This window comes from Pongo abelii, chromosome 19 (genome assembly GCF_028885655.2).
Source record: "Pongo abelii isolate AG06213 chromosome 19, NHGRI_mPonAbe1-v2.0_pri, whole genome shotgun sequence".
Taxonomy (NCBI): Eukaryota; Metazoa; Chordata; class Mammalia; order Primates; family Hominidae; genus Pongo; species Pongo abelii.
The window spans coordinates 80,269,178-80,293,204 of NC_072004.2; the positions used below are offsets into that span (position 1 = coordinate 80,269,178).

Genomic DNA, 24,027 nt, shown 5'->3' on the forward strand with positions numbered 1-24,027 from the left:
TTGTGCAGAGTTCAAAACACTAAAAATATATGAGTAGTTCTTGGTTCTTGGTCATAAAAACAAACTATATTAGATGAGATAAAAGAGCTACTGCTTTTCATTTATTCAATAATAATTATATTGAATCTTTCTGCCATTGGTCTTTACATATACTCAGTGGAAGAAGGAGTTTATTAATAATATTTCAAAATTTTAAAATAAACTGAAAATTCAAAATTATAGAGCTAAATTTACATATAATGCTATACTAACAAAATTCTGTGTGGTCAAGGATATTTATTTGAAAATAATTTTATATTTAGTTAATGATAAGTAGCCAGATAATTACTTTTCTATGAAGAAATGCTGAAAAGGATGAGAAGGCACTATTTTAAAATGAACATCTGAGATTTAATCAGAAAACCATTGGTCAATAACTGTTTTAAAATCACTGAAATAAAAATCATCTGACATATGTTGTTTACCTTAAGTATATACTCATTTTGTAAATTTTTGTACCCCCTGACACACACACACACACACTCACACACACACACACACACAAGCACTTTTCCCAGCTTTCTCTTCATGGAGTAATTTAATTTATTCCATTTTAAAAATCTTAGACTCAGAAAATAATAAATAATTAAGGAATATTATAGAACCGATTACATGATTTCAGTAAGCTAAAAATGATGTTCGCTCTGTATTTCTCACTATATCAATGAGATTCTTTATTATACAAGTATAACATCTCTTAAGAGCAATTAGTTAAGTAAAATTTTGTCAGAAGATATGAGGATTACTCTCTCATTTAAAAAAAGTAACTTGCCAACAAACAGGCATGATTGAATTCGAGAAGCTTCAGTTTTTTGCGACCCTGCTCCTGAAGTGAAACTTGGATCCTAAACACCAAATGGTGGGTTCATCTGCCATGATACATGACATTTGTTTTATCAAACAGCATAAACTCTGTTAAAGATGTTCCTTAAAAGGTCTAATTTCAAGTATACCCTGCCATCAGAGTTGATCTACCATAGACAGACTAACAAATACCAACCGAATAAAATCTAATGCATAAAGGACAGAAAAATAAATTACATTTTCCCCCAAATTTACAAAATTGATTGCTCATTAAGATGTTTATGGCTGGGTACAGTGGCTCATGCCTGTAATCCCAGCACTTAGGGAGGCCAAGGCGGGCAGATCACAAGGTCAAGAGATCAAGACCATCCTGGCCAACAAGGTGAAACCCTGTCTCTACTAAAAATACAAATTAGCTGGGCGTGGTAGCACACCTGTAGTCCCAGCTACTCAGGAAGCTGAGGCAGGAGAATCGCTTGAACTCGGGAGGTAGAGGTTGCAGTGTGCTGAGTTTGTGCCACTGCACTCCAGCCTGGTGACAGGGCAAGACTCCGTCTAAAAAATAATAATAATAAAATAAAAAGATGTTTATATGTACATCTTAATTTAATTCACTATCTCAGATTATTTTTAAATTTGCCTTTAAGCTTAATGGAAAATTCCCCTGAACTGTGGTATAATTTGAGTTCAAAATGTATTAATCATGTCCAAATCTTCATCTTTAATCAGGAAAGGTTCATTTATTATAAGCCATTTCTAAAATTGCTTTTAAACCTATACAATATGAATATGATTGGGTTACTAAGGTAAGCCTGGACATGATAAAATAGGTTGTAAAAATTTAGAATTTTTAATCACACTAATCAAATCAACATTCTAGGAAATCAAGTATGATATCTATCGAAAGGGTGATGACACCTTAATTATGGTATTGTGCTTTTATAGCCAGCTTCTGAAACTGTAATATCACTGAGTATCACAGACAAGATACAATAATAAGGTTACCCGCAGAGAAAAGGTAAAATGCCTTGTAAATTTAACTTTCTAGATTTTCAAGTTTCAAGTTTTTGTACTAAATACTAAAGTTGTACTAAAGTTGAAGCCATATGTTCAGAAATGTTCCTGTATCTAAAAAATAAGCTTATGGCATTTCCCCATAAAACACATTTCTAAGTCCCAAGATGGAGTAATTAGAGAGATGTTTCTGCATGGAATTCTATAAACTGTCACACCTGTTTAGTTGAACAATGAATGAAAATATGCAGACTTGAACAGAATTCAAGAAATTATTAAAAGACTTACACTTTACCAGCAGAAATTACTTAATACAGGAAAAACATCAGTCATTTTTCAGGGAGTCATCAAGGGATTTTTAAATCACTAAAAATGACAAATAAGAAGTGGAAAATTATCACAATTATATAAGCAGTATTACTGCGATGTATGGAACGTCTGTCACCAGTGACAGCCATTCAACATTCTACAAGGGGAACCAATTGACACATTCAATATTACAAGGCTAAAAGCAGTTATTACATTTTTTTCACTTTTAAAACAAAACGCAATCATGTAATTTTCAATTAGTATAAAAATTGAATGCACTCTGAGTCAAAAATAAGCAGGTATCATATTTTCCATATGGCCATTTGTAGCAAATCATACATTTCATTTTTGATAAATGGTATTTTTTCAAAGTTCTTTTCTGTGTGTTAATAAAACACGGAGAGGAAGCTGTGATTCTTTTCTTTCTATACATGGCAATAACAGTGTACAATACTCAGCCAGACATGGTGGCTCATGCCTGTAATCCCAGCACTTTGGGAGGCCGAGGCGGGCGGATCATGAGGTCAGGAGTTCAAGACCATCCTGGCTAACACGGTGAAACCCCGTCTCTACTAAAAATACAAAAAATTAGCTGGGCATGGTGGCATGCGCCTGTAGTCCCAGCTACTCTGGAGGCTGAAGCAGGAGAATCGCTTGAACCCAGGAGACAAAGGTTACAGTGAGCCAAGATCGCGCCACTGCACTCCAGCCTGGGTAACAGAGTGAGACTCTGCCTCAAAAAAAAATAAAAATAAAAATAACCAGGATATGCAATACTCAAATATAACCCTGTGATTTCAGACTAAAAAATTGTGTAGCACTTATTTTCAAATATGTCTGTCAGAAGAGAATGATAATACTTTGAACTTCTTTTAAGATTAAAAACATCCCCACATCTTGTACTCTTCTCATTATCAAACATTTATTCAATACCTTATATGTGCTGTAAAATAGGGCTGTAAATTTGAATCAATCACAGGCTTTGCTGTCAAGAACTTTGCAAATCAGTAGGAGGAGTAAAGGAAGGGGATTTTTGCAGAAGTGAAGGAAAAGAAGAGAGACTTTATTCTAGAGAAGATATAATATATGAGTGACAGCAGAGAAAATATGAATGTATATGGCCTGTTCATAATACAATCACTAACACTAGTTGATTAGAGCAAATGATTGGTTAAGAAAATATTGAAAAATGCTTATAAAAGTAGATAGACTTCAATTACATAAACTCCTGAACGCCATAAAAAGGATACCGGATTTGACTGTATTCACAAAATGGTGGAAATAAAATTAAATGAGAAGTTGTTATGCCAAACAATAGCAAAAGTAGCCAAAGCTAAAATTAATTAAATGCTTACCAAGTATTTTACATTAATTGGTTCATTTCGTCTTAAGAAAAACACATGAAAAATGCTACTCAATTCTCTTTCCCCTTAAATTCATCCTCTTGACAGTGCTCCATTTACTGGTTTCCTCATTTATATTAGTGAATTTCATTTTTAAACAATTACCAAATTATAGTGAAGTCAGGACCACTTTACAAGAAATTGATCTTTATGCCTAATTATACGTAATTGATTTTAGTTAAATGTCCCAAATTACTGTTTCTACTTGAAAGGGCCCTGTTTAGAATCACTGAAGAGTTGCTTGTTTCACTGGAAACACAGAAAAGTTCTGAAAATTAAACAGAAAGAGAGAGAAAGCCACATTGACATTTGCTGTTCTGTGTTGGTGGTGTAGCTTTTTTTCAGATGAACTCTCTCACTGAAAACTACAAAAGTTCTGTATAAAAACACACAGAAATCTGCACAAAGTCCTTTAAGAATGAACAAAACCAGGCAGAAATAGAATGCGTGAGTAAACTCAAAAACTTATCCAAAGAAATTATCTAATCTGAAGAATAGTGAGAGGACCACAAATGGTTGAACTAAAATGAATAGAGCCTCAGTGACCAGTAGGAGAATTCTGAGTCTACCATACGTGTAACTGTAGAAGGAAAGGAAAGATATATTTTGGCAAATAACTCCTTGGCAAATATTTGGCAAATATCAAAAGAGGCTGAATTAAAATTCTGGTAGAATTTTTAAAATAAATTGACAAGTGAATTCTAAGATTTATATGTATATGCAAAGGATCTAGAATAGTCAGAACAATTTTGATAAAGACTAAGAAACTGGAGGATTTGTTTTATAGAACCTCAAGTTTTAATATAAATATACACTATCAAGAGACACTGGTATTGGCCAAGGAAAGAAAAACAGACCAATAGCAAAGAATAGAAATTACAGAACTAGACATACACACATATGTGTTTAATTTATTTTTGATAGGATGCCAAACAAATCTACGGGTAAAAGAAAGAGTTGCCACATGGTGCTGAACTCTATTTCCATATATTAAAAAAAAAATAAACCAACCTTCCATGAAATGCAAAAAATTAACTGAGTGGATAATAAACCTTAACAGAGGGCTAAATAACTATATGTCTTCTAGAAGAATGCATTGAAGAAATTACTTATGACTTTGGAACATGCAAATGTTTCCTAAAGAAGGCACAACACCTACAAAACGTGTTTTAAAATGATAAATTGATTTTATTAACATTGAAAACTTTTGCTTATCAAAATACATGAAAAAATAAAATAAAAATGTGGCCGGGCACGGTGGCTCACACCTGTAATCCCAGCACTTTGGGAGGCTGAGGCGGGCGGATCATGAGGTCAGGAGATCGAGACCATCCTGGCCAACATGGCGAAACCCCGTCTCTACTAAAAATACAAGAAAAAAAAATTAGCTGGGCGTGGTGGTGGGCGCCTGTAGTCCCAGCTACTCGGGAGGCCGAGGTAGGAGAATTGCTTGAACCCGGGAGGTGGAGGTCGCAGTGAGCCGAGATTGTGCCACTGCACTCCAGCCTTGTGACAGAGTAAGACTCTTGTCTCTAAATAAATAAATAAATAAATAAATAAATAAATAAATATCAAAAAAATAAAAAGCCAGATACAGAAAAAAAATTATTTGTACTATATGCATACCTGACAAGTGACTTCTATCCAGGACATATACAGTTTTTCTACAAATCATTAGTAAAAAGACAACTTAAAAATGGCAGAGTGAGTGAGCCATACTGGCTTTCAAGGGCTATAGGATATTACAAGCCTTATATAAATATACACAGATACTACCACATTATTAAATATTTCATTGACATTTTCATGAATAAACCAGAAAAGCAACATATTATATTAGTTTAAGATCAAAATCAGTGGAGTCAAATAATTCCAAATTATAATTATATTTCTGCCATTTCCTCAAAAGGTAAAATAGAGATGAGTTTAATTATTTTATTTACTACTTCATGGACTTTCTGATAAAAAGAAAGGTGCATATTAAATAGCAATTAAAAATAACCAAAGGACATGAAATTAGTATATCAAAGGGATAGCCGCACCCCCATATTTATTATAGCATTATTCCTAATAGTCAAGATATGCAATCAACCTATATGTCCATGAAGAGATGCTTGGATAAGGGAAATGTGGTCTATATACACAATGGAATACTATTCAGTCATAAAAAGAATGAAATCCTGTCATTCCTGGCAACATGGATAAACCTGTAGGACATTATATTAAGCGAAATAGGTCAGGCACAGAGATAAATACTGTATATTCTCACTCATATGTGAGACCTAAGTAAAATTTGAGCTCATGAAAGTAGGGAATAGAATTGTGAGTATTAGATGCTGGGAAGGGTAGGGAAAAGGAGGATGGGGACAGTTTGGTTAACAGATACAAAATTATAGCTAGATAGAAGGAATTATTTATGGTGTTCTACAACACTGTAAGGTGAATATGGTTAACTGTAATTTACTGTATATTTTTAAAAAGCTAGAAGAGAGGATTCTGAATGTTCACAACACAAAGAAATGATAAATGTTTAAAGTGATGAATATGTTAATTACTCTGATTTGATCCTTACATATTGTATAGTTATATCAAAATATCACTCTGTATCCTATAAATATAATTTTTGTCAACTAAAAAAAGGAAAAAGGTATTCTATACATTGAACAACAATAAAAAGACATTCACATTGGCATATACATATATCTGTTTAATAATTTTAGCCAAATTATATGCTTTATTGAGCATTCAAATCTTTTCATTTTATAATCAATTTATACTCTCATTTCTCAATACAAGCAATAAAAAGTTTCATTAGCATCCTGAGATCTCATAATTATCAATAATTACTATTTATTAAGTTCATATATACACTACGTTGTTGGTAGACACATAAACTATTTTGAGTTTATAGTAGGGTGGAGAACACTTGGAAATAATGTTTTGCCAATAAATCTATGGAGGATTCATCACAATGGAAGAAATTAATTGGAAGGTTCAGAGGAACATTCAGTTCTTTATCTGGATGGAGTATGGTAGCAAAGGAAATTGTTCATGTTAGTTAGTAACCGATACAGACGCTTTGCTTTTTTGCTTTTTTGCTTTTTTTTTTTTTTTTTTTTTTTTGAGACGGAGTCTCACTCTGTCACCCAGGCTGGAGTGCAGTGGTGCGATCTTGGCTCACTGCAAGCTCAGCCTCCCGGGTTCACGCCATTCTCCTGCCTCAGCCTCCCAAGTAGCTGGGACTACAGGTGCCCACCACCACACCTGGCTAATTTTTTTGTGTTTTTAGTAGAGACGGGGTTTCACCGTGTTAGCCAGGATGGTCTCGATCTTCTGACCTTGTGATCCACCTGTCTTGGCCTCCCAAAGTGTTGGGATTACAGGCATGAGCCACCGCGCCTGGCCCAGAGCCTTTGCTTTTAAATATTATGTTATTGTGGATTATGCTGTGCTTGGAAATAAAAGTCACCATCAATGCTAATAATTGTCATAGCGACTAGAGAATCAAGAAGAAAAATACTACAAAATAAAGTTTGACAATGTAAAAGTAATAACAACCCAGAGTAAACCTATATGAACTCCTACCTATTCAATGCCTTAAAAACTATTTACATTATTAAATGTGTTAAACATTTGCCATAAATTATCATTCCAAATTTTATAAATACTAAGCGTTAACATTGACTATACCTGTGTGCTTATCAGCTCATGTAACTCACATTATTTTTAAAATTCCACTTATGAGAGCGAGGGCTAGTTCAATTCTCTACATGGCAGGGGGTTAGAGATAGGGTTAAACTGACAGATTAATTTTCCAACTTCTATCGGAATTGAGTCTCAAAATAGGATTAAGGTTCAATTATTAAATATGAAGAAAGTTATATCTGATTTAGCTCCTGCCTGCTTTTCTTTCCATGAACCAAATTCGATTCTTCATAAATTCTACCCACTGGTGAGGACTATGCAAATGGAGAAATATGTACTTTACATTGGAAAATAATCTGTCTACTCTCTGATTTAAACTATTCTAAATGTCTTACACTATTCTCTACCAGTCAGATTGGATCTCTTGTTATCTGTCCAAAATGGTAACTGAAGTTACTGAACTCTAAACATTTTTTATTCATTGAATGCCATTGCAAAACCTTTTTAACATCACTCATCTTGGGTTCAAACATCCCAGCATCCTTACAAATAAACTTTCCTATCTTGAAACTAAACTTGTTTTTGGTAGCTTTAATTTAGTCAAACTAAAAACAAAGAGTTTATTTTCTGACAATCACCTGTTTCTACATCACATTCATATTTGAAAATGTGTCATGAACTAATAATGTATAGCATAGTAATTTTAACATTTCCTTGCATTGATCAAAAATACACCTTTAAAAATTTAGCAATAAATCTTATACAATTACCATAAATCACTTTCTAATGGAGCATAAATCTTATATAACATTTTCAAATTTGGGATTACAATGAAGAATAAATTTTCATGTGGTTTTAGATTAGATTTTAATTCTTAATTTTACTTTTATAATGTTTGAAAATTAAGTTTGACCTCATGGCTAATTATTCTTAGATATACTCTATTTCACAATATTTGAGATATCTGAAAAATCAAGAATTTGTTTTTCTAAAGGCTGTTTAGTTTTGAAATAGGATTGTCATACTCTACACCATAATTATTTGCAGTCTTAATGTAAATTTGTATTAGAAGTGGGTTATTAAACTGCTTGAGGTATGACAACTATAGTATTCCCAATGATATGAATTCCAAAATTCTGTTTGGAATGAAATTCAAGAGCAATGAGAACTTGACATAAAGGCTAGTTTTATAATAATCATTGGTTGATAAGGCATTAGAAATATTAATTTTCTTTTTTTTTTCTTTTTTTTGAGACAGAGTCTGGCTCTGTCGCCCAGGCTGGAGTGCAGTTGGGTGATCTCGGCTCACTGCAAGCTCTGCCTCCCAGATTCACACCATTCTCCTGCCTCAGCCTCCGGAGTAGCTGGGACTACGGCGCCCGCCACCATGCCCGGCTAATTTTTTGTATTTTTATTAGAGATGGGGTTTCACCGTGTTAGCCAGGATGGTCTCAATCTCCTGACCTCGTGATCTGCCTGCCTCGGCCTCCCAAAGTGCTGGCATTACAGGCGTGAGCCACCGCGCCCGGCCAAAATATTAATTTTCTGTACTTTTACTATGACTCATTGGAACATAATCTCAATTATGAATCCAGATTCATATATAAAATAATATATATTAATATGCACAGTTGATCATTGTGGAAAATATACATATATTAATTTCTGAAGAGTTTTGAAGAAACCAATAATAAAATATTAGAAAATAAGTATGAATAACCAGATAGATGATGTATTAGAAGGCAAGGAAGAGCAAGTCACATCTTACATGGATGGCAGCAGGCAAAGACAGAGAACTTGTGCAGGGGAACTCCTTTTTTTAAAACCATCAGATCTCGTGAGACTTATTCACTATCATGAGAAAGACTTGCCCCCCTGATTCAATTACCTCCTACCAGGTCCCTCCCACAACATGTGGGAATTCCAGATGAGACCTGGGTGGGGACACAGTCAAGCCATATCAGATGGATAGATATAGAAATATTTTATACGTCTTTTAAATGTGATGCTTCCTGTACACTTTTGGCACAGGCTGTAGGTCTCAAAATAATGCAAAAAATACCCCTATTATAGTTACTAACCTTCATAGGGTAATCATTCTAGTTTTCTCAGGATAGCATTAGTTTATGCTCATGGAGTAGAAGATAGAATATTGCCGAAGTATCAGTTCTCTCCATTGGAGTCAAACTTGAAGAAGCTGTGTGATAAGATTTAATGGGGAGCTGGGCACAGTGGCTCACACCTGTAATCCCAGCACTTTTGGAGGCTGAGGCGGGCGGATCACCTGAGGTCAGGAGTTTGAGACCAGCCTGGCCAACATGGTGGAACCCTCTCTCTATTAAAAATACAAAAATTATCCAGGCATGGTGGCACGCAAGGCAATTATCTATAAACCCTGTGACAAGACTGGTAGCCTCAATTTTTCTCTCATAAATAACATAAACATAACTCATAATTTCCTGTGGTTCCCACTGACCAAGCTCACCGGCATCCCGGAAGCCTTGTGCTGGAAGAGCAGCATTATTAGTAACTTCTCTTCATACCAACTGAAATAAGGAGGAATTAGCTAGTTTTTGGCTGCTTGGGTCTTCAAAGTCCTACAAGCTGTCCTTGAATAATTGATATGATACAATTTGCATCTGAAAAGCATTGAAAAAGAGAGGTAGGTTATCACTGGTTACATTACCATATTATCCTCATGTTAAAAAATAATTTTCTGCTTATGTATATCTCTGTAGTTCACACTCCTAGAAAAGATGATGGCAGAATTTCAAGCACCAAGTGGTGATTTATCAAACCCATCCCTATTTATTCTAACGCAACTATAAATAATAGTAATTGGTTAAAAAATCTAGGACAAATGGTATATATATGTATATATATGTATTTTTTTACCTGAAAATTGTTCATCACATTCACAAATGAAACTATTTGAAGTAATATTGCTGCAGTTTCCATGGAAACAGATATGTGGTTGACATTGGCCGATTATTTCTGAGCAATTCATTCCTATAACAATGAAAAAAGGTTTATTTACCTTGCATATCAATATTATAACCATCAGTTTTCCCTCAATTCTTTAATAAAAATGTCAAATTCTGACAAATGTAATTTCAGTTATGAAACCATGTTATATGATGATGCATTTAAATTGAAATAAAAATTAATTTTGATACTGTACATAAAGTTTTTCCTCTTCTGACCCCAGACTATAATATCCAAATATTTTTTCTGGCTAGTGGTATTTGAACTTTACTTAATTTACATAATATTTTAAAATTTTAATTGTTTTTTCATGGTAGATAATATTAGTACATATAAGTACCAGTTTTTCAACATACACTGATAATATTGCAGTGGTAATTTACAAAGTGACACATTCAAATGTGTATTGTGTCTCACCCTTATCCCCTAGCCAAGGGAACAATTCAAAAGGAGAAATAGCTGCCTGGATTTTCAGAATATGTGCACAAACTTGCAAATTCAACACTTCTTTGCCCTTGCTGGCATATCAAATTTTCCAAATCTCACTTACACATACTATTGTGGTCCCACTATATCAGTTAACATAGGCTTCCATAACATACTTGTACTATGCATATGTAATCATCTTATAATATACTTAGTAGAGGAATGTGCCTTGGAAATCTCAGGGCATAGCAAGTGGATAAATGCTGTTACAAAACAACTGCATGTAATTTGGCAATATGCTTTTTTCCTCAGTTTAATTAAGCTCTTAATTTAATTTATAAGCAGCTTTTGCCATTATCATTGATGTCTTTCCAATTCCTTATATACTGACATCCCTGCCTCACTAATGTGGAACTCTTCTTTCTTCATTTACCTCCAAGCAACCCTAAACATAATGAAAATATAAATAATGAAATTATAAATAAAAATCATTATGTTTCAAAATGTTTTCCAAACATAAAAACTAAATTAACAGTAGAATGCTCAATAGTCCATGCCCTAATTACCTAATTAAACCTTAGTGAGTTTTATGAGCTAAATTTGCCCACCCACCCCCGTCAAATTCATATGTTGAAGTCCTAACCCTCAGTATCTTAGAGTATCCATATTTGGAGACAACATCTTTAGAGAAGTATACAATTAAGGTTAAATAAGGTCAGTAGGGTGCATCCTACTCCAATGTGACTGGTGTGCTTCTAAGAGGAGAACATTTACACACAGATACATACATTGCTTTCGCACCAGGTAGGTGGACTACAACAGTCTAAGTATTAATGTGGATGGGGGACGTCACTCAGGTATTCTTGCTATGCTAACTTTTGCCAACATTATGGATGACTTTAAGTGTATGCGTAATGAGAGGTTATTTACGTCTCTTCTCCAGCTCATTTTTAGGATCTGTCCTCCCTAACCCCCACTTTAGGAATTCAGACCACCTTAATAATAAGTTTGAATTCCTAGCTGGGCACATATGCAGTGGTAGGGCTTTCTTGACACATGCATTCCAGAATAATCTAGTAATTTGCAATTGTTCACCTGTTATGTCCTCTCCTTTTTCAAAAGAGCTACATTCAACGTGGATTTAGATTATGCTAATAAAGACAGCATTCTTACCTGTGTGCAGATCATCTCAAAACAAAATTTTTGGCCAGGCACAGTGGCTCATGCCTGTAATGCCAGCCCTTTGGGAGGCCGAGGTGGGTGGATCACCTGAGGTCAGGAGTTGGAGAACAGCCTGGCCAACATGGTGAAACCCTGTCTCTACTTGATACACAAAAAACAGCTGTGCATGGTGGCACATGCTTGTAATCCCAGCTACTTGGTAGGCTGAGGCAGGAGAATTGCTTGAAACCAGGAGGTGGAGGTTGCAGTGAGCCAAGATCACACCACTACACTCCAGCCTGGGCAACAGAGCAAGCCTCCATCTCAAAAAAAAAAAAAAAAAAAAGATTGAGTACATTCATAATGCTGAGTATAATAAATTTCCACAAAACTTATAATTAAATCTGGATCCATATTTCTTTTTGATGGCTTCTCCTGCGTCTTGAGTCCATTATTGACCTTATATTTTATTTCTTCTGCACTCCTGCCTATTCAAGCAATCATGGCTCTGAAGGAGCGCATTGGCTGGAGATACAGCCTCCTCTTCGTGGGCCTACTACAGTTAAACATTGTCATCTTCGGAGCACTGCTCAGACCCATCATCATCAGAGGACCAGCGTCACCAAAAAGTCATCCAGGAAAATCGGAAAGAAGCGCAGTATATGCTTGAAAATGAGAAAACACGAACCTCAATAGACTCCATTGACTCAGGAGTAGAACTAACTACCTCACCTAAAAATGTGCCTACTCACACTAACCGGGAACTGGAGCCGAAGGCCGACATGCAGCAGGTCCTGGTGAAGACCAGCCCCAGGCCAAGCGAAAAGAAAGCCCCGCTATTAGACTTCTCCATTTTGAAAGAGAAAAGTTTTATTTGTTATGCATTATTTGGTCTCTTTGCAACACTGGGATTCTTTGCACCTTCCTTGTACATCATTCCTCTGGGCATTAGTCTGGGCATTGACCAGGACTGCGCTGCTTTTTTATTATCTACGATGGCCATTGCAGAAGTTTTCGGGAGGATCGGAGCTGGTTTTGTCCTCAACAGAGAGCCCATTCGTATGATTTACATTGAGCTCATCTGTGTCATCTTATTGACTGTGTTTCTGTTTGCCTTTACTTTTGCTAGGGAATTCTGGGGTCTAATGTCATGTAGCATATTTTTTGGGTTTATGGTTGGAACAATAGCAGGGACCCACATTCCACTGCTTGCTGAGGATGATGTCGTGGGCATTGAGAAGATGTCTTCTGCAGCTGGGGTCTACATCTTCATTCAGAGCATAGCAGGACTGGCTGGACTGCCCCTTGCAGGTAATTTAAATACACAAAATACAAACGCTTGTCTACTTTCCCTTATGAATTGTGCTAGCTTCCTGTTCAAGCCATAAAAAAACTTACTGCTGTTTTATATTTCCATTGAATTTTAGAGCTGCCAGGGATTACAGATTACTTGAGCCAGCCCTCTTGATTTAAATATGAGGAAACTGGCCAGGCGTGGTGGCTCATGCCTGTAATCCCAGCACTTTGGGAGGCCGAGGCAGGCAGATCACAAGGTCAGGAGATCGAAACCATCCTGGTTAATACAGTGAAACCCCGTCTCTACTAAAAATACAAAAAATTAGCTGGCATATGTGGTGGCGGGCACCTGTAGTCCTAGCTACTCAGGAGGCTGAGGCAGGAGAATGGTGTGAACCCAGGAGGTGGAGCTTGCAGTGAGCCGAGATCACGCCACTGCACTCCAGCCTGGGTGACAAAGTGAGACTCTGTCTCAAAAAATAAATAAATAAATATATATTCTTTGGCCTTCAGTTTCCAAGGCCAAAGAATTGAAACCAAAGGTCAGATGGTAAATTAGTGGTTGAATCAGGACTGGAAGCTGTGTCTGTAGTCCAGACTGACCCAGGCTTTTATTTATTTATTTTTTTGAGACGGAAATTCGCTCTGTCACCAGACCGGAGTGCAGTGGCCCGATCTCGGCTCATTACAACCTCCTCCTCCTGGGTTCACGCCATTCTCCTGCCTCAGCCTTCCGAGTAGCTGGGACTACAGACGCCCACCACCACGCCCAGCTAAGTTTTGCATTTTTAGTAGAGACGGGGTTTCACCATGTTGGCCAGGATGGTCTTGATTTCTTGACCTCATGATCCGCCTGCCACAGCCTCCCAAAGTACTGGGATTATAGGTGTGAGCCACCGCGCCCGGTCGACCCAGGCTTTTTCTATCACCTTGCCTTCTGTCATGCTAGACAGGAACGCATGGATTTATCACCTTCAGAGCCCACCTGACTTTTGGAATGAAAGAAATATCGGACTTCTGTAAGTCATCTTCACTTCTTAGGAAAGGTATTTGGGAATAGAAAGCAGCACTCTGTAAATACCTAATTGATTTGTATAGAATATTTCTTTGTAAGAGGGACATAGGTATGTTTCATAGCTTAGATCCCAAATGGGTCTTTAAAGTGTTGTGATTAGAAATTGTACCCCCTGTCAAAAGATACCTACAGTGGGCCAGGCGTAGTGGCTCATGCCTCTAATCCCAACACTTTGGGAGGATGAAGCGGGCAGATCATTTGAGGTCAGAAGTTCCAGACCAGCATGGCCAACATGGCAAAACCCCGTCTCTACTAAAAATATGAAAAGTAGCCAGGCATGGTGGCAGGCGCCTGTAATCCCAGCTATTTGGGAGGCTGAGGTGGGAGAATCGCTTGAACCTGGGAGGCGGAGGTTGCAGTGACCCGAGGTCGTGCAATAAAAACCTAAAGTGAATTCAAGTGAAAATAATACAGTTCCTTCCTACCAAAGAATATTACCTTTTCAAAGAAGTATGCATCTAAATGTCCCAGGTTTTAGATTCTCTGCTAGGACAGACTTAGCCCAAGGAGAATATATTGTGTGTTTGTCTCTTTCTCCTCTCCAGTCTAGTAAAGATTTCTGCCTTTAACACCCATTTTTCTTTAGAAACACAAAAGAAAACAACGAAGGCAATGAAACTGAGAGGCTTCTGAATGGGATGGTCCCCTGGGTGAGGGGCTTATGTCTAGGAAGAATGCTGCTAACGGACGCCATGCTCTCTTCTAGGTTTGTTGGTGGACCAAAGTAAGATCTACAGCAGGGCCTTCTACTCCTGCGCAGCTGGCATGGCCCTGGCTGCTGTGTGCCTCGCCCTGGTGAGACCGTGTAAGATGGGACTGTGCCAGCGTCATCATTCAGGTGAAACAAAGGTAGTGAGCCATCGTGCGAAGACTTTACAGGACATACCTGAAGACTTTCTGGAAATGGATCTTGCAAAAAATGAGCACAGAGTTCATGTGCAAATGGAGCCAGTATGACACACTTTCTTACAACAACAGCCACTGTGTTGGCTGGAGTGGGATGGGGTGGGCCCAACGGGGACACAAGGAGGTAGAGGAGCTAACCCCTCTACTCCACTTTCAAAACTACATTTTAAAGGGAATGTGTATGTGAAGAGCACTACCAACATTGCTTTTGTTTTGTTTTGTTTTAAGCTTTCTTTTTTGCTTGTTTTTAAAGCCAAAACAAAAAACAACCAAGCACTCTTCCATATATAAATCTGGCTGTATTCAGTAGCAATACAAAAGATATGTAGAAAGACTCTTTGGTCACATTCCAATATTAAAATAGTGACATGAACTGGCAAAGTGGTTTTAAAAGCTTTCACATGGGATAAATGATTTTCTTTCTTTCTTTTCTTTCTTCCTATGGTCTTGTCAGAATAAACTACTGTCTTGAATAAAACAACATCCAACCCAGGTCATTGAAATGAAATTGGCCAGTCAAAAAAGAAAAAAAAGACTTCAATAATTTAAAAACTTCCTAATTTTCAGAAATATGAATAAATAGTTTTTGTTAAACCCTTTGTAAAATACTGAGGTTCCCATTAACAAATTATGGCCTCTGCTTGCTGGAAATGAAGTATAGTTTAAGACCAAACATTTTACTAATAAGCAAATTTTAAGTATACATATAACTTGAACTTCATAAATGTGAAGATTACCACTTCTTTTTACGGCCAGTCCTTACCAGAAGTATTTCAGTACAGAATATACAAAATGGCATTTCCTGTTGCTTTTAATTATGCAGAAATATGTGACTGTAGTGTCTTTAATTTAAACCACTATTTATTATTAAGTTATTCTAGGATGATTAAAGTAATCAAAAGAAATAAAATCTGAGACATAAGCAGCATTTTTACCTCCTTTCTGCAGTCCTTTAAATGCCTCACAGAATATGTCTTATCTTGTAAAAATACTTTAATAAAAGGCCAAGTTGTCATGATTCTTCCATTTGATTAAGGGCAACATGTGCTATTTAAAGGGGAAAAAATAATGGATAGCAAATTGCCTTAGCTTTCAAAAATAATTTGTTTTATCATCTAAGAATACTTGAGGAACTTCTTTGATCAGAATTATATTTCATTGAACTGTTAAAGCATTTCTGATTTAAAGAAAAAACCATCTAATTGTTGAAGCATTTCTGTATTTCACATGGGGGTAACAGATATTTATGTTATAGTGAGTTACAAGTTGGAATTTACATCTTCTATAACTCATGACTTGATTGTTCTAAGTTGCCAGAGGTATCGGGTAACCGGTCATTTTGTTGTTGTTGTTGTCGTTTGTTTTATTCTTTTTTTTTTTTTTTTTTTTTGGAGTTACACTACATGTATAGTATTGCTCATGTTAGCAGTTTTCTGTAAAGAGGGCAACTGTCAGGATAATAGGTGGACTTTTTACTCACCTATTTTACCACAATCTCACCCTGCAGGTGATGGGTCAGTGCTTGCTGCTCCATCTTTACTCATCGTTAATGTTAATTTATGACAACTCAGGGGAAAAACATAACAAGCCTAGTTTGGTTACAGGTACACACAAGCTTGAATATTTCTCTGCACTGAAATGAAAACTGGCATAGTTCATCACCACCTGCTACATTTTCTAGAACATCTTATCAGGCATAGAAATAGGACAATCTATAAAACTTTGGGGAGGGTGGGGAGGAAATGACAAAATGTCTGTCAAAAACAGGCATAACCTAAAACAAGGTGGATACAGCAAATCTCTGCCACTGCTTGAGAAGAACTTCGAGCTTGTGGCAGTTTTGCAGACTTACATGACTTCAGCACTTTACAACGTATTTTTTACTATGAATGTTCAATACAATTTAATATTTATAACTGATTTCAGAGGGATCTGCTCCATGTCTATTCTGTTATCTGCATGAAAACAAAATGTATGCCAATTTCAGTATGTCAATAATCAAGGTTTTAAATGTTTGGAAGAAAATAAAAACAAGATTGCTGATTTGTTCTGTGTTAGTGACATTTTGGTACTTCTAGATTTGCAATACATTTATGGCTTTTTTATTTAAAGAGACTGATTTTCTTCTGTTATAAGATTTTTTTATTGACTCTCACAGCATTCAGTATTTGATGCAATTAAAGTTACAAAAACTCACCAAAGATTCACTCCAAATAAATAATTTTTTAAGGTTTATCTTCTGCAAAACCTTTTAACTCTACCAGAGATATATAAAGTTTCCCAAGAAGTGTCTACTGAACTTTTTATTTATTTATATTTACTAGTATTTTTTTTTTTGAGATGGAGTTTCACTCTTGTTGCCCAGGCTGGAGTGCAATGGCACAATCTCAGCTCACTGCAGCCTCCCAGGTTCAAGTGATTCTCCTGCCTGAGCCTCCCAAGTAGCTGGGATAACAGGTGCCCGCCACCACGCCCGGCTAATTTTGTGTATTTTTAGTAGAGATGGGATTTCACCATGTTGGCCAGGCTGGCCTCAAACTCCTGACCTCAGGTGATCCACCTGCCTCGGCCTCTCAAAGTGCTCGGATTACAGGTATGAGCCATCGTGTGTGGCCTGAACTTTTAAATCATTTTTTTTGGTCATTGAAAGCAGGACAATTTTATTTTATGTTGAGTTTTTCATACAAATTAAAGCACCTTAGAAAAAGACTAAATAATTCAAGAGAAATATTAAGTAATGAATAACAGGAGAGGGAAATAAAAATTAAACAATATAATCAAATGAAGAAGCATGTTTTCATCCAAGAATTAAGAATGAAAGCAGCGATGGTATTTACTTATTAATGAAAAATACATGAATGAAATGATATCAGGGTAGCCAGAGTAAGCCTATCAGAAGTCATAACGGCAAATAGTTAAAGACTACAACCAGTTACAGAATCGTTCCAAGAACTGTTGTAACCTGTAAGTAAACAGCACAGACTCTACATGCCAGGGGTTGGCAAACTTTTTCTGTAAAGGTCCAGATAGTAAATATTTAAAGTTTTGCAGGCCATGAGGCCTCTGTCTAGTCAACTCTGCCATTGAGGGCCAAAAGCAGCCACAGACAATATATAAATGAACGAATGTGGCAATGTTTCAATGGAATTTTATTTATGGATACTGAAATGTGAATTTCACAAGATTTTCATATAGGAAATATATTTTTTTCAATCACATAAAAATGTTCACACACGCACACACACACACACACACTATTAGCTCTCAAGCTGAAAAAAAAAAAAAAATTCTAGCTCCTTCACCACACATCTGTAACACTGGCACAGGTCAGTACCACCAGAAGCGAAGCTCTGAAAACTAACAGTCCTGACTCATGGGAAAGGATTCATTGTGGTCAAAGTAATTCTTAGATCATAACTGCCCCAAAATAGGAAAGATCAAGCAGCTAACACTTTTGTTTTGTTTTGTTTTGTTTTGAGACAGAGTCTTACTCTGTCACCCCGGCTGGAGTGCAGTGGCACGATCTTGGCTCACTGCAACCTCCACCTCCAGAGTTCAAGCAATTCTCCTGCCTCAGCCTCCCAAGTAGCTGGGATTACAGGCATGCACCACCACACCCAGCTAATTTTTGTATTTTTAGTGGAGACAGGATTTTGCCATGTTGGCCAGGCTGGTCTTGAACTCCTGACCTCAAGTGATCTGCCCACCATGGCCTTCCCAAGTGCTGGAATTACAGGTGTGAGCCACCATGCTTGGCATTATAGCTAACGTATTTGTTAATTATGTTTTCTTTTTTTTTTTTCCTTTTTTTTTTTTTTCTGAGATGGAGTTTCACTCTTTTTGTCCAGGCTGGAGTGCAATGGTGCGATCTTGGCTCACTGCAACCTCCACCTCCCGGGTTCAAGTGATTCTCCTGCCTCAGCCTCCCGAGTAGCTGGGATTATAGGTGTGTGCCACCACGCCCAGCTAATTTTTGTATTTTTAGTAGAGACGGGGTTTCGCCATATTGGTGGCCAGGCTGGTCTCGAACTCCTGACCTCAGGTGATCCACCTGCCTCGGCCTCCCAAAGTGCTGGGATTACAGGCGTGAGCCACCACACCAGGCTGTTAATTATGTTTTCATTTCTCCTGATTAAAAAGATTCTGCTTTAAGCTTGTTGACTTCAAGAGGTTTCAGTATAAACCTTATGTAGACTTTCTCTCCCCAGAACTAAAATTATTCTAGTTATAAAAATGAGTTGGGCCAGGCGCAGTGGCTCACGCCTGTAATTCCAGCTCTTTGGGAGGCCGAGGCGGGTGGATCACCTGAGGTCAGGAGTTGAAGACCAGCCTGACCAACATGGAAAAACCCCGTCTCTACTAAAAATACAAAATTAGGCGGGCGTGGTGGCACATGCCTATAATCCCAGCTACTCAGGAGGCTGAGGCAGGAGAATTGCTTGAACCCAGGGGAAGGAGGTTGCGGTGAGCTGAGATTGTGCCGTTGCACTCCAGCCTGGGCAACAAGAGCGAAACTCCGTCTCAAAAAAAAGAGTTAAGATCATGTACTCTTTTAAGACCTATGCATCCGTAACTAATACAAAATGTGTCCAAACCTTTTAACAACGTTATACATTTTATACTCCAATAACATGTAATGTAGCTTTTGAGCATTTATTTGCCTTTCCCTTTGCTTAATACCTGGTGATAAAATAGAAAATGGATTCTATGTCAGCATTCTTGTGGCGCATATTCAAATCACCAGGTGGTATTTATTACATTTAGATTTCCATGCTCCAATTCAACTATTGTAAATTAGAAATCATCATGATCCTTTAGCTGGGCGTGGTGGCTCACACCTGTAATCCCACCCAGCACTTTGAGAGGCCAAGGTAGGTGGATCACTTGAGGTCAGGAGTTCGAGACCAGCCCAGCCAACATGGTGAAATCCTGTCTCTACTAAAAATACAAAAATCAGCCGGGCATGTTGGTGCAAGCCTGTAATCCCAGCTACTCGGGAGGGTGAGGCAGAAGAATCACTTGAACCTGGGAGGTGGAGGTTGCAGTGAGTCAAGATCGCGCCACTGCACCCAAGCCTGGGCAACAGAGCAAGACTCCATCTCAAAAAAATAATAATAATAAAAAATAAGAAATCATGATCCTTATTTTCACAAGTTTGCAAATATGGGGCTCATGAATAAGGAACTAGAGTTTAGAAACCATTGCCTTTAAATCTTTAAATGGTGGCCAGGTGTGGTGGCTCATCCCTATAATCCCAGCGCTTTAGGAAGCCAAGGTGAGTGAATTGCTTGAGCTCAGGAGTTCAAGACCAGCCTGGCCACATGGCGAAACCAAAATTAGCCAGGTGTGGTGGCTCATGCCTGTGGTCCCAGCTACTCGAGAGGCTGAGGTGGGAAGATCACTTGAGCCCAGGGGGCAGAGGTTACAATGAGTCCAGATGGCACCACTGCACACAGCCTTGGCAAAGAGTGAGACCCTGTCTCAAAAAAGAAAAATTGTAATGGTTATGCACATTACTTAAAATGACCTATTTAAGGAATTCAGATATGTTACACGCAAAAATGATCACTGCTATAAATATACATTGCATTGAGAAAAGAGAAGCTGCCCTTGTTTTCAGATTTGTGTTTATATTGCATGTGTCCTGAGGGCGATCATAGGTAGAGCTGGGCCAGCGGCCGTTGCATAAGTAAGGAAACTGGGTCCCCCTAGTGTTCAGTTCTCATAATGACTCTCCAAAGGTGCAGAACAAGAAAAGTGGCAAGAGAATTTACAACTTCGCTATCCATGTAACAACTCACACCCAAATCAAAACTACTTCAATGACTATCCGTTTCCTACAGGGAAAATTAGATGGGAAACCTGATGCCCAGAACATTTCCCCAAATATTATTGAGAAAATACATATTGTGGCCATGTATTTGTGTCATTTATATGCCTTTCCAGCAACTCAAGAACAAGCACACTAACTTCCCTAACAACTTATACACCCTGGAATTCAACCAAAACTTTAAGTACCTTCTCTGCATCGACACCTCCCATTCTTAGTCCCAACTTTGTCCCTGAGCTCCTGATTTACATCTGCCTGCATGGCAGGGCATGGATATAAACCAGGCATCTTCAACTTAAAATCTCCTCAGCAGAACTCTGGATCTTCCTCCTCAAACCCACTCCTCCACACATCCAATCGGCTCTCCTTTCTAAATATATCCAGGTGCTGACTGCTTCTGCCAACTGCACCAGGACCCTTGATCCAAGCCAATATCATCTTAGCTGGATTACTACAGTAGTCTTCTACCTGGCCTGCCTGCTTCCACTCTTGCAACACGCCACCCCATCTTAATTTTCCATACAGTAGCCAGAGTCATCTTCTTACAGCACAAGTCTGACATAAATCCTTAGCAATGAGCCCTGCGTGAACTGCCCGATGGTATTCCTTTTCCCTCTGCTCCTGTTACACTAGCCTCACTGGCTCTTTTTTTTTTTTTTTTTGAGATAGAATCTCGCTCTGTTGCCCAGGCTGGAGTGCAGTGGCATGATCTTGGCTCACTGCAACCTCTGCCTCCCAAGTTCAAGCAATTCTCCTGCCTCAGCCTCCCGAGTAGCTGGGACTACAGGCGCATGCCACCACGCCTGGCTAATTTTTTGTATTTTTAGTAGAGACGGGTTTCACTATGTTAGCCAGGATGGTTTCTATCTCCTGACCTCGTGATCCGCCCTCCTCAGCCTCCCAAAGTGCTGGGATTACTGGCGTGAGCCACTACGCCCAGTCCCCCCCGCTTTTTATTTTTATTTTTATTTTTTGAGATGGAGTTTCACTCTTGTTGCCCAGGCTGGAGTGCAAAGGCACAATCTTGGCTCACTGCAACCTCCACCTCTGGGTTCAAGTGATTCCCCTGCCTCAGCCTCCCAAGTATAGCTGAGATTACAGGTGCCCGCCATCATGCCTGGCTAATTTTTTTGTTTTTTGGTACTTTTAGTAGAGATGGGATTTTGCCATGTTAGCCATGATGGTCTCAATCTCTTGACCTCGTGATCCGCCTGCCTCGGTCTCCCAAAGTGCTGAGATTACAGGTGTGAGCCACGACGCCCAGCCTCTCTTATTGTTTCTGGAATTGTTCTTATTGTTGCAAGCTTCAGGCCTTAGCATTTGTGGTTTCCTTTGCTTGGTACTCCCTTCCCTGAGATGTGTATGCAATGTGACCCTTCAATTTGATCACTTCCAAATGCCACCTCCCTAGGGAGGCATTCCTGTCTATCCTATTCAAAATGGTACTTGTTTCTATTTGTTTACTTTGACATTAGGTTATAACAGCATCCACTTTGGGAGGCTAAGGTGGGCAGACTGCTTGAGCCCAGGAGTTTGAGACCAGCCTGGTCAACATGGTAAAACTCCTCTCTACAAAAAATACAAAAATTAGCCAGGTGTGGTAGCACGTGCCTGTACCCCCAGCTACTTGGGAAGCTGAGGCGGGAGGACCACTTGAGCCCAGGAGGCAGAGGATATAGTGAGCCAAGATCACACCACTGCACTCTAGCCTGGGTGACAGGGCAAAACTCTGTCTCAAAAAAAAATTAAAAATAAAAATAAAACGAAGCATCTGTTTACCCCTTGACTCTCTGTCTCATCCACTAGTGTATTAGGGTAGGAGTTCTTTGTTCACTGCTATATTCCCAAGGCTTTGAGCAGGGCCTGGCACCCAGTAGGTGGTGCTCCATGAATATTGTCGAATGAAAAAATACATGAATGAATGAGTTATAGACTTTTTTCCCCTTTAGTTACACAAGAGAAGAAAAAGGTATCTATTGACAGTTACAGCTCAAGAGAGTCTATGCTGCTATGAAACAGCTGGATAACCATAGGACACTGAAAGCACTGTGCTGAGAACTCACTGGTTCAGCATCTGAGGATGGATGGATCTCAGACTGCCCAGCAATAGTGTACTATATGGGTGGGTCAGTTGTAAAGAAGAAAAAACTGATCCATGAGCAGACACTAAAGAAAACAGTGGGATGAAATCAATACTGGGTTAAGTATGGCGGTCTGTGAGTTTGAACATATTGCCCCAATAGATTTTGTTTTAACTAAACTATTTTCCAGTAGACTTTTTTTTTCATAATGCTTTCTTTTAATGCCTCAACTAGTCGCAAGAGCTTTACTAAATATTGCAACTCTTGGCCGGGCACGGTGGCTCACGTCAGTAATCCCAGCACTTTGGGAGACCAAGGCAGGCAGATTGCTTGAGCTCAGGAGTTCCAGACCAGCCTGGACAATGTGGAAAAAATCCCATCTCTAAAAAATAAAAAAATAAAAAAATACACTGGGCATGGTGGTGCACACCTGTAATCCCAGCTACTTGGGAGGCTGAGGTGGGAGGATCACTTGACCACGGGAGGTTGAGGCTCCAGTGAGCAGTGATAATGCCACTGCACTCCAGCCTGGGCAACAGAGTGAGACCCTATTTCAAAAATAAATAAATATTGCACCTCTCTTTGTTTGGTACTAAGGCAGAACTGTACGTAGACTGATTTCTCCAACTTTGAGCAACCCCAGATGGCTCTACTTGAACAGAAAAGAAATTGACAGTTTAATCGTGTATAATCCCTTGTAAACAACCTGGGGGAAAAATGGTGAGGTTCTCGCTGATGATATTTTACTTCAACGAGGTCATGTAGCACAGTGAAAACAACGAATAACTCAGCACTAGGGAAACTTGGGATCTGATCCCATTTTTGCCATTGGTTAAATGACACGCAAGTTTACTCGGCTGCTGCAGGCTTGTGTCCTCATGCATGAAATGGACTAAACAATCTCCACATTATTAATGCTTTATGACTCCGCTTTCCAAAAATGGAAATGCATTTGAAGACAATACCAGGCCCTTGAAAATGAAGAGGGAAGGGTAAAAAACAAGCTGCAACAGAGAATAGTATCAAGCTTTTAAAGAAACAAATTAACACCGA

At 38.3% G+C, this 24,027-nt stretch overlaps 1 protein-coding gene and 1 long non-coding RNA gene across 2 annotated transcripts; one reads left to right on the plus strand and one right to left on the minus strand.

Moving 5' to 3' along the window:
- Positions 1-286: 286 nt before the first annotated feature.
- Positions 287-12,451, minus strand: LOC134760497 (uncharacterized). Its single transcript, XR_010138002.1, has 4 exons — positions 11,799-12,451; positions 10,110-10,223; positions 2,146-2,223; positions 287-1,398 (listed from the first exon to the last, which is right to left on the minus strand). It is a non-coding gene; the product is annotated as an uncharacterized LOC134760497 (long non-coding RNA).
- On the plus strand, positions 12,289-15,258 carry LOC100460700 (monocarboxylate transporter 7-like). The gene is given in 3 exon segments (XM_063718253.1): positions 12,289-12,413; positions 12,415-13,097; positions 14,864-15,258. Coding segments are annotated over 3 exon segments (1,059 nt in total). The 3' UTR covers positions 15,115-15,258.
- The last annotated feature ends 8,769 nt before the right edge of the window (positions 15,259-24,027 follow it).